The sequence below is a fragment of the Carcharodon carcharias genome, chromosome 16 (genome assembly GCF_017639515.1).
Source record: "Carcharodon carcharias isolate sCarCar2 chromosome 16, sCarCar2.pri, whole genome shotgun sequence".
Classification (NCBI taxonomy): Eukaryota; Metazoa; Chordata; class Chondrichthyes; order Lamniformes; family Lamnidae; genus Carcharodon; species Carcharodon carcharias.
Window position 1 is genome coordinate 43,111,214 of NC_054482.1, and position 12,189 is coordinate 43,123,402.

The 12,189-nt window shown below is 44.4% G+C and overlaps 1 protein-coding gene across 3 annotated transcripts in view; it reads right to left on the reverse strand.

Moving 5' to 3' along the window:
• LOC121288893 (P-selectin-like) overlaps positions 1 to 12,189 on the reverse strand; it is a 72,464-nt gene that overhangs the window by 51,169 nt on the left and 9,106 nt on the right. For all 3 annotated transcript variants that reach the window (XM_041207724.1, XM_041207723.1, XM_041207725.1), the window contains exon 2: positions 5,234 to 5,318. In XM_041207724.1, coding sequence (XP_041063658.1) covers positions 5,234 to 5,318 — 85 coding nt within the window. The remainder of the gene's footprint in view (positions 1 to 5,233; positions 5,319 to 12,189) is intronic.

Here is a 12,189-nt window from a genome sequence, read left to right on the forward strand (position 1 = left end):
AGCCCTTGGTGTCAGAGTTGGATTTCATCAGCATGCTGGGTTGCCAAGACAATGCAATCACTATTACAACACAGGGGTGAATTTTTCCCATGGTGGGCGGGAGCGGGCACAGAGCCAATCGCCACCTGTGATCGGCTGCATGCCGCCATTTTATGTGGGCGGGCCAATTAAGGCCCGCCCAGTGTAATGCGCAGCCGGTAGCGCTCAGCACTAGCTGTGTGGGCGGGGTGAGGAAGGAGAGTCGGGGCCTGCACTTTTTCGCATATGCACATGCAAGAGTGCAGCAATCTCCCTGAGGCACAGGGCTGCCTCAAGGAGATTAAGTTGATAATAAAACTTTTTTATAAGTAAAAAATTATTTAAACATGTCCCCTCATGTGACAGTGTCATATGAGCTGGGACATGTTTGTGAATTTAGGAAAATTTATTTATTAATTTTATAAAACCTTCAGGAAACCTCACCCCGCCCGTGGATGAAGTTTCCTGAAAAACGTGAAGGCTGCTTGGGCTCGTCACCTGCCCTCCAACCTTAAGGGTTGGTTACCATTGGCATTGGGCAACATTAGGCATTGGACAAATGAATCACCCCATCAGAAATTTTATAAAGGTATAATTTGATCAGCAGCTTAGTGTCCTCCCCTACTGAGCCCAAGGCACCAGCAGTTATGAATTGGGATCCTGGAAACAACCACCGAATAAGAACGAGGCAGACTTCTACTGATTTTCTTGCCATTTGAGATTCTCTCTGCTGGAATGAGAATACCTCTTTAATCAATCTACAATGTAAAAATGGACCTCCATCCCCCAACATTGCTGTTATAAGCAATTTGAATGGCTTGTGTTACTTAAAGGTTCAATCACATTGCAGAGGACAACAGGGACTGACCAGCATTAAGTAAATCCAACAACAGATCTTGAATTGACTCCAATGCAAGAGATCTTTGAAACATAACTTTAGGCCACTATAACTCTTTGGCCTAGAAACCGGATGGTGCTTCATCCAATTTTCGAGCATTAATTGGATGCCTGCACCTCCAATCTTAGCTGGAGGACATCACTTGCCATAATTGTACAGACAAAAAAGCACCAGCACAGATATTAGCATATTCAAATAAAGGAATTAATGGAGGTATCAGGGCCATTGTGCAATTTTGGTTTGCTGTCAAGAATACCAGGTCTACATGTTTCGTAACTAGAGGTCCTTGAAAGGCCTGCTGTAAATCAGCACTAAAAAAGAGAAATTTGTTGAAAATACTCGACTGATTTGTAGCCCAATGTCCAAGGCCTCTTCTTTGGCAATCTATATGGGGAAACCCATTAGATGATGGAATCAGCTCATCAATTCAGTGATAATGAGGTGCAAGATCCAATGTCAGATGGGCCTCGGGCATATCCCTTAAGGCCGGTGCTAACAAAGTTTTGGCCTGCAACTGCATACCACCCAAACTGGGTCATAACCTTTGTTCTTTGAGACTCAGCACACCATGTTTTAATCTTTATTCACATTACACAAATATAACAGTACCTAACCCTACAGAAACTACCCCAGCCAAACAATTACAATAAGGGGTGCAGAATTCTGATAAATACATGCCTTACCATTCAGTCTCCTTTGTTCCTGCACACAGTAAGATATCTCAGCCGAAAAGATGATATGAAAGGAAAGACTCTTTGTTACTGGGTTTGTGCTCATGTTTAAAATATTAATCAGTCAGCCGTAAATCTGCTGAATTTGACTCCATCTCAATAGAGGCTCCTCAACAAATTCTTCACAATTAAATTCACCAACAAAATATATGGTAAAACCTGTTCACCTCAATTCCCATGCTTTGCCCCAATACATATCACCTCCACCCTTAAGGTCCTGCCCTTCTTGCACTCAACTCCTTTGCTCCACTCAACTCAACTAGTATGTTTTCAATTCTGAACCTGGCCATGTGTGAAGATACCAGGTCACTTGGTATTCCTGCTGTCCCTGACATTGCCTCCCTCAGGGTCCCCTAACTATGGTCATAAGTCTAATCTGTGCCTTGCACTCTTTTTTGCAAAGCAATATAGAATATATGAATATAAGAAATAGGGGCAGGAATAGACCCATATGGCCTGTTGAGCCATTTGATGTGATTATGGCGGCTCTTTGGCTTCAACTCCACTTTTCACCAGCTCATCATATCCCTTGATTCCCTGAGACATCAAAAGTCTGTCTATCTCAGTCATAAATATATTCAACGATGGAGTATCTACAGCTCTCCGGGGTATAAAATTTCAAAGATTCACAGCTCTTGAATGAAGGAATTTCTGTTCATCACAGTCCTAAATGATCAGCATTATCCTGAGACTGTGCCCTGTGTCCTAGATTCCCCAGCTAGGCGAAACATTCTCTCTGTGTCTACCACTTCAGAATCTTGTATATTCCAATGAGACCACCTCTCATTCTTCTAAACTCTAGAGGGTATAAGCCCAAATTACTCAACCTTTCATCGTAGGACAACCCTCTCATCCCAGGGATCAATCTAGTGAACTTCACTCTACCTCCTCCAATGCAAGTATATCCTTTCTTAGAGACCAAAGCTGCACACAATATTTCAGGTTGGGTCTCACCAAAGTCCTGTGCAATTGTATCTTTATTTTTGTATTCCAAACCCCTTGCAATAAAGGCTGACATGTCATTTGCCTTCCTAATTGCTTGCTGTACCTGCATGCTAACTTTATGAATTCCTTGTACAAGTACACCTAAGTCCCTCTGAACCTCAACATTTACAAGTTTCACAGCTTTAAAAAAAATTCTGCTTTTCCATTCTTACAGTCAAAGTGAATGACCTCACCGTTCCCTATATTACTCCATCTGCCACCTTGTTGTCCATATATTCAACCGACTTATATCTCTTTGCAGTCCCTTTGAGCTCTCCTCACAGCTTACATTTTCCACCTAGCTTTGCATCATCAGCAAACTCAAAAACATTACCCTTTGTCCATTTTCTAAGTCATTGATAAAGATTGCAAAGGCTCCAGCAATGACCCTTGCAACACTCCACTTGTCTCAGCCTGCCTATTTGAAAATGCTCCATTTATCCCTAGTCTTTGTCTGTTAACCAATCCTCTACAGTATTACCCCCAACTCCGTGAGAATGTTAACCTTTTGTGTAGCACCTTATCAAATGTCTTTTAGAAATCCAGGTTCCCCTTTAACTAGCCTACCAGTTACATCCTTAAAATCCTCTAATAAATTTGTCAAACCTAATTTCCCTTTAACTTATTATACTATGATTTTCTAAGTGCATTGCTGAGACTCGCTTAATAAGATATTCCAGCACTTTCCCAATGACTGATGTCAAGTTAATTGGCCTGTGGTTTCCTGTTTTCTCTCTCTCTCTCCCTCTCCTTTCTCAAATAGCAGTGTAACATTTGTTAATTTTCAATATATTGGGATTGTTCGAGAATCTAGAGAATTTCGGAAAATCATAACCAGCGTAAACACTGTCTCTGCAGCTATCTCTTTTATCCCTAGCATGTAGGCTATCATGTCTCGAGGATTTATCAGATTTTAGTCACTCAAGCTTCTCAAGATTTTCTCTGCTGATCTTAATTACCTTAATTTCCTGGCTCTGTTTAGCCCCTAGATTATCCTCCAATGCTGGTGTATTATACTATGGTGTATTCTACTGTGAAGGCATAAACAAAATATTTGTTCAATATTCCTGCCTTTTCCTTATTCCCCATGTTAAATCTGGATTTAAGGGGTGGATATTTATTTTAGCTACTCTCTTCCTTTTTATAAGCTTGCAACAGCTCTTACAATCTGTTTTTATATTCCTGGCTAGTAATCTATTATATTTTTTCCCCTTTTTATTAAATTTTTGATAGCCTTCTGCCGGTTTCTAAAACACTTCCATTCCTCAGACTTATTATTATCCTTTGCCAGATTATAAGACTCTTCTTTTAATGTAATACTATCCTTAAATTGAAAGTAAGCCACAATGAACATTTCCATTGAATTTTTGTTTGCCATGGAATGTATTTTTGTTGAACATCTGTTTATTTAAATGTTTCCCATTGTGTATTTGCCGCCATTACTTTTTAATCTATTTGCCCAATCAACCTTATCCAGTTGCCTCCCATACCTATATAATTGGCTTTGTTTAAGTTTAAGATTGTTGTTTGGGACTCAAATATGTCACTTTTACCCTTAATGTGAATTCAGTTGTGTTATGATCACTGTTTCTCATCAGGTCTTTTATTTTGAAATTATGAATTAACCCTGCTTCATTACACAATACTAAACCTAAAATAACCGTAGTCTTAGTTGGTTCCAATTAATTGACCTCATCCAAGGTTCTAAAACAATCAAAATAAATAGTTTCATGTTCATGGTTAAAAAAAATCTGTGATTTATAATGTACCAATTCATTTAAATTGCAGGATTATATTCAACAACAACAGGTTATATTTATGTAGCACCTTTAATTTGATGAAACATCCCAAGGCTTCGCAGGAGCATTATAAAGCATATGACACTGAGCATACAAGGAGATATTAGGTCAGATGACCAAATGTTTGGTCAAAGAGGAAGGTTTTAAGAAGTGTAGAAGAGAGTCTAGGATGGGTAAAGAGAAAGGAAATTAAAAAGAACAAAAGTGGAAATAGATTGATGAGCTCGGGTCCGAAGCAGCAGCCAAAATATGCATGCAAATGGACATAGGGGAGCTCAAGTTACATAGGTCTGCTTACATCATATAATTTGCTTCTTTATAAAATTTTGTGAAAATGTAGGATTCAGTTTCATTATCAACTTTTGCCTTCAAATTCAAAATCTAATGGTGAATTGCATAGATTTACATTTCCAACACGTGAAATACATTTGCTTTGGAAATTTGGGGTGAGGAGATAGAGAGAGAGAGAAAGCAACACTATTTAGGAAAGAGAAGGAGACCTTGTTAAGTGAAGGAGATGTTGAGATCTTGTTAATGTGGGGGACAGGAGAAGAGCAACTGTCGAAGTAGTGAAAAAGATCCTGTTAAGGGGTGGGAATTGAGAAACAATGGTGGCGGATCAAAATTAAACAGAAGAAAAGAAAACTTTGTGCTGGAGCTCTAACTGATAGCTTTACAAAATCAGAACTCTATCAAAATGAAATGCTTTCTCTTTAAATCATGTTGTTAGAGTAGAAAATATTCCTCACAGCATCACAGAGTAGCTAAACAGTCAAATAAAAGATATAGAAATGAAATCTCACCATAGGTCACTCCGACTAACACCAAAAACCTGAATATGTTGCCTTGTACTTGTGGCCATGGGCAGATCATGTCACCATGAGATACCTGTATGTGACGGGAAAGATCAAATAGCACCAATTGAAAAAGATCTTTTATTGCAAAAGTGCTAATGATAGTCGTGTCCAGGTTGCTAAATAAAATTATACAGGTAAGATAGACCAGCAGTTGTCCTTACGAATACTTCATTATTGTGAACATGATATTGTTTAGCTGGTGATTTAATATTCTATCACATTTTTCACTTATTTTCTCCTCTCCATGATCAAAGGCTCATACCAGAGCACAGTATTGATGTTTCAACAGCCTGTCACCACTATTCCCAAGTCATCATTCCTCTTAGATGAGTCCTAGCAAACTATCTGAGGACGAGAGAAAGGAAGTAGAGATTCTCAGAGCATTATTTGACTCTGTTCTCATCCAGCATCCATACTTCAACTGGCAAATGTGAAAATCAGAACAGCATCTTGCTTCATGAATATTCAAATTGCCTAATATTTACATTTTTGTACTATTACTTAACGTGCCTCTGATTAATTTAATGCTTAATATACTTTATTATAGTTTCTACAATTCAAATATCAGATTGGGAATCTTCAGTCTATTATGTACTTAATTTGTTTCCTTTGCATTTCCTAATTAGAGGTATTTTTGCCTTATTTTAAGGAGAGATTCTGTCATCCAACAGTTCCAGTGAGAGCCTTCACTGGCAAACAGTGCATCTCAGGAAATCACATCTTTCAGTTTACCACCCAATATGAATGTTATTTGGGCACAATTACCCAAGATGCACTTCCTGTGAGCTCTGGTCATTGTTGTGAACTCTGGATTATGGAATTACCCCTATAATTTAAACCTTAAACAAATGCAATAGGGGCCAAAATTTTCCCGTTGGCATGTGGGGGCGGGCCCCACATGCCTGCGTGTAAAATGACACATGGTAATGTCACGCAAACGTCCTGACGTCACCACGCACCATCGCGATATTTGGGAAGGCGCTATAAGTTCAGATGCGTGCCCGCCATCAATGAACAGGCCAGTTAAGACCCTTGAGGCAGCAACTGATCTCGATTCTTCACCGCTCGTATGATCTTCAGGACATTGTATGGGCGCAACAGGCAGTCAGGTAGGAGACATTTGTATAAAACTCATCCACGGGCAGGATAAGAACAGTGTGTGGGGTCGCGAATGTGATGTTTGAGGGATTTAAGTGTGAAAGTAATTTATATTTGCCTGAGTGAGCAGGAGTACTTCAAAACTCATACCAGCTGCTAAGACAGGAGTAAAAGCCTTGGTCAGGACTCTATTGTAGAAATCATTTCTGGGGCCTGCTGCTTTCAGGAAGCCTTCCCTTAGCTTGGGAATGGGAATTGTGCTCTCCACTGGAGGCACCTCCTCTGAAGGGGAAGTGAGGGCCAGAAGGGGGAAGAGGCCAGGAGTCCACATTCAGACTCCAAGGAAGCCTTTGGGAGGAGGGGTGCAGGCACAGGGGGCGCAGGGCCAACAGGATGTGCACGACGGAAGGGGACACAGAAGATGTCAATATCATGCTGCCAGGATATACAGGCAGCTAAGCAGCTACCTCAATATATCTGAGGTGCAGCGCCGAAGGAGGCTCCATCTCTCAAGGGAGACAGTCACCTCCATTTGTCAGATGATAGGCTCTGAGATCTCGAACAATTGTATGGTGGGCACCCCATGCCAGTAGTTCTAAAAGGTCACAGCTGCCCTCAAATCCTATGCCTCCAGCTCTTTCCAGGGGTCAGTGGGTGATCTCTGAAGAGTCTCCCAATCAGCTGTCCACACTTGTGCCAAGCAGGTGACAGACGCTCTGTTCAGCCATGCATTGACTTTCATCCACTTCCGCTGAGACGATGCCAATCAGACACAGTGAGCCAGAGGCTTCACAGTGATTGCTGGGTTCCCTCGTGTCCAGGGTGCAATAGATTGCACACATGACCATCATGGCGCCAGCATGGGAGGCCGGTGCCTTCGTCAACAGGAAAGGCTTCCACTCCATGAACGTTTAGACAGTGTGTGACCGCAGGGTGCAGATTCTACAAGTCTGTGCAAGGTACCCTGGCAGTTCCCATGACGCTTACATTCTCAGACACTCCCAGGTGCCGAGGGTCTTCAATGCTCCAACCTGACTGGATGGATGGCTGCTGGGTGACAAGGGCTATCCCTTCAGAAGGTGACTCTACAGTGTTTATCACCTATTCCCAAAGACAATTTCCATGTTCTAATGAGGATGGCATCTTGTAACAATATGCTACTTACCTAAATTAATTAACTCCAACATCCAAGAACAGAGGTTGATGAGCGGTACAATAGGAAGCATGCCTCCATAGGGGCTGAGGTGGAGAGAACCATCGGTCTTCTCAAGATGAGCTTCTGACGCCTGGAATGCTCAGGGGGCGCACTATAATACCCCCCAGATCGTGTGTTGCTGATAATGGTTGCATGTTGCACTCTCCACAATCTGGCGCTGGAAAGGTGGGGACGCAGTGAATGAGGAAGATGTGGACGTAGTTGCTCCAGATGTATAAGATGAGTCTAGCAGTGAGTCAGAGGATGAGCACACACAGGAGAACACTGAGGGGGTAGACGCTGACCCAGCCATACTCCAGGGAGGCAGGGACACCTGGGAGGCTTTAATCCAAAGAACCTTCAGCTAGTACACCACAGATGGACCTTCAACATACGCCAGGACTACAGGCCCCACGGTCGATACCTGAGAGCTAAATCAGCCTGGATATTAAAATTAACTAAGGCCCTTGTCATTAAAGCTCAATGTCAAGCAACTCATTCATAACATAATAGCTTCCCGTGCACATGCAGAAGTAAGGAATCACCCTGAGGCATGGCAACATGTCAAAATTTATTGAGTAAACAAAAGTAAATTCATAAAACAAAACAAAAACAGTGTTACACATCACACCAAGTCTTCGATTAAGTACTATGAGCCAACATAAAAGCAACAGTGAGAAACCGGTGGTGTGCCTAAGGTGCCTTAAATTTATGCTTACTGGTGCCACATCTAGGTGCTGTCCCCTCGCTGGCATCTGAGACAGCCTGCTCACTGTGTTGTCCTGTTGGCCTCGATGACCTTGGCAGATGTCCTCTGGCCTGTAAAGCATTTGCTGGCCTTGCCTGGGAGGAAGCAACCAGTTCCACAGCTGGCATCTCCCCAGTTGCAACAGCCTCAATGGATGCCAAGGTCACTAGCAGAGGAGCGGAGGAGCTGCTGCCCTCATCCAGAGTGCCCTGAGAGGAGCCCGCAGAGATGACAGGCAGCTCCTGTGCTGACGTGAGGTCGCTTCGGACCTCCTTACTCACCATTGATGGATGGACACCGAGCAGGGATACTTGGGACCCAGACCATCTCCCACACTAGCACTCACGGTCGGTGGTCAATCCCACTGTGAGGGCTTGCAGGTCAAAGCGCAATCCCAGGAGGACCTGATTGTTCTCCTGAAGGAGATTTGCCACTCTCTCCATGGAGGAAGCATGGTGCTCAGCCATAAGGCTCATTGCATCAGTGATGCTCTGCATGGACCCCTCCAGCATGGACACCATAGCTTCATGTATTTCCGTCAGATTGTCCCGCACACCCTGCTGCACTTCCAGCATTCGCTGCCTCACGGACGACTCCAGAGGTACATCATCAGCCACTGACCGAGCAAGTACCTGGTCCCCAGCAGTCCTCCGAGTGTGAAGTGCCCTCACCGCCGTGCCCCGGGACACTAGCCGAAGATCTAATTCTCACCGAGGTGCTAGTATCTGCGCTGGTGCCTGCCTGGCTGAGATGGCATGATGCTGATGAGTGCATTTGCTCATGGGCTTCGGGGTGAGAGGTGGGCCCTGTCTCCTCCTCCCAGCCCTGCTCCAGTGATGCTGAAAGGAAGAGAAAGAACATTTGATTAGTTACAACGTAGACAATGTCAACTTGCATGCCAATCCCCCAGATCATTATGCTCTCATCCTTCCAAAATATCCCATGTTGCAAACTTCAATGACTGAGCATTCAGCAGTGCCATTGCTTCTGTGACACACATGGTGACCTGAGTGCTCACCAAACATACTTCCCCGTGATACCCCAGCCTCTCCACCACTGGTGGATGTGGGGACATGGCGCCTCTCAGGATCCATGGCCTGCTGCTTGAAAGCAGTTAGGATGGCCAGCTGGGCCTGCCCTCCGCCAGTCCACATTCGTTCCGACGCATTGTGTGCAGTCTTTTCCTGAAAAGGAGATAGGAGCATTGATTAGTTCAGCCTGCACCTGAATTCCCATCGCATCGCAGCCAACCCAGCCAGAGTGGGACATTAATATAAAAACAAAAAACTGCGGATGCTGGAAATACAAAACAAAAACAGAATTACCTGGAAAAACTCAGCAGGTCTGGCAGCGTTGGCAGAGAAGAAAAGACTTGACGTTTTGAGTCCTCATGAAGGGTCACGAGGACTCGAAACGTCATTCTTTTCTTCTCCGCCAATGCTGCCAGACCTGCTGAGTTTTTCCAGGTAATTCTGTTTTTGTTTCAGAGTGGGACATTGCAAGACTCCAGTTCTTCGTCACCCCGCAGTTGCCTCAGACTCACCCAAACAAGCCAGGGCTGACCCCCCCACCATTGCCCAAATGCTGTCTCCTTCACATGTGGCACCACAAGGTGCCACTTTGCTAAGCAAGGAGACACAATCATATGGAGCACAAACACCAGAAGATGGATTGGTGCCCAGCCAATTGGAAGCTCCCCTCCCAGCTTGTTAGCACCCTGACTTCGACATGCTTCCCGGTTCCAGCACTCTGCCTAGGTGCAGATCCTTGAGTTTCTACCCCCATTCTATACTCTAGGAGTCAGTGTCACACATGCTGTGGATGCAGAACACATCCTAGCTCAACCCTCTCAGGGTGAACTGGGCATGGGCAAACTCTGATGTCACACCCAGCGAGGGATCCATGCCATGAGAGATTCAATGACGTTACTATACTCAGAGTTGATGGGGGTTGGTGGGGGGGGTGTTGAGGGAAAGGGTGACGGCTGCATTAAATGACTTGAGGCAACATGGTACTCACCCTTCCTGAGCGCAGGAGATCATTGAACCTTTTGCAGTACTGGAGCCACGTGCGCCGCACCACATCATGGGAGCTCACACTCTCGGCCACCTCTGGTACGTTGGTCAGGTGGGGGAGCCTCCGCCTCCCATCCCATGGAAATAGGACCTCCCATCGTGCTGCCACCTCCTCCAGGAGGGCAGCTAGGCACTTGTCTGAAAAACAAGGGGCATACTGCCCTGCTGGCCTACCCTTCAGCCTGGCCTTCCCCAATGACCTACCCTCCAGACTTGTGTCACCAACACTGCCCCTCCGTAGAGCCCTTCTCCCAGCCATTGCAAGCAGCCTTTCCAAGGCTGCCAGGCCTTCATTTATACAGGCCGCTGGGTCACCATTGGACCCAGCAGTCTGAGCACGCCTACTACTGCCCGCCCACTCCCACTATGCACGGGAGTCGTGAACTACACTAGAAGGGCCTTAATTGGCCTGCCTGCGGAAAATGGTGACAGGGATCCGATTGCAGGCAGCGATCGTGTCCGCACCCACCCACGCCCTCTTCCGACCGGCCCACCCAACTGGGGAAAATTCTCCCCAGGGTGTTAATCCTTTAACTGAGAAATATAGTAAGCATTTCAGGCACACTCCTTGTTCTATTAATATGTTCTATTAAACTTTTATGTCGCCAGATCCTTCTAAGCCACCAGTTATGTCAGCTGCTCACAGGTGCATCATGTAGCAGCTCTTATTAGTGTTGGGTCCCTATGGCATGAAAATAAATCCAAAACTTTATCTTTTTGTCATTTAAAAAAAATTGACTTTGGGCTGAACCAAAAAAGATGGCTGCTATGAGTCACATGACTACAGGATTGGCCCTTCATTCTGGAAGCTACCAACAGGAGTTACAAGATCTTTCAGCCTTTGGAATCTCACACCTCGTTGTACAGTCCCCAACCAATCAATGAAAATCGAGGAAGTACTGACTCCCCAACCTGTACTTTCACGTAAGAAAGAGATTGAAACTCATTATACCAGAAGAGATGCTCATTACCACCTCGTCTATCTCCTAAGCGGAAACAATAGATTCTATCCAGAAGCACAGAAACTGATTGTTAAGCTGTAATTAACCCATTAATGGGCCATATCACAAAACCCAAGCCTCAAAGGCAATCTGCTGTTTAACATCCAACCGGTGAACACAAAGAAGCAGAAGTCCAGAATGAACAAAAGCCTGCTCCTCGAAGTCTGTCTCTGCTGGAAGATTCCCTTCAATCACCTGCAAAACTGACCCAGTCTCTGTGTACCAACTTCATCTCACAGTGTCAGCACCAGCGGTAAAAAGAACTCTACAGCACCGGTCTTCAGCCAGCTGAACTCAGTTCCTATGTGAAAGAACTCCACATTGGACTCTGACTCTGGACTCTGGGAATTACATGAACTAATATTCATTTCTATGCTTCTTGTACTGTTACTATCATAATTCTAAAACTCTTTTTCCTATTCCCCCCTGAGTGAGTCTGTGTTTGTGTCTATGTCTTTTTCTGTGCGTCTCCCTGTGTGGTGGAGCGGGAAGTTGTGAACATTCCTTCCCTGGGTTTTCAATGTGAAATAAACTAAGCTTGAGTTAATCATAATCTTACTCCTGAGTTTGCTGTGAGTTATTAGTAAATCAGATCACCCAAACCGGGAGTTTGGGAAAACAGGCCACGGCATACTTTTAAAATAATTCAAAACACCTTCTGTGTATGGACAGTTGGTAAGAGGAAAGAAGTACAGTTTGCCTGTCTCTCTCCTATTTGTAACATTAGCAAAGGAAAATTGGCCCATAACTTCCGAGCTCTGGGGGTTCGTAATTGGGGGGTATTC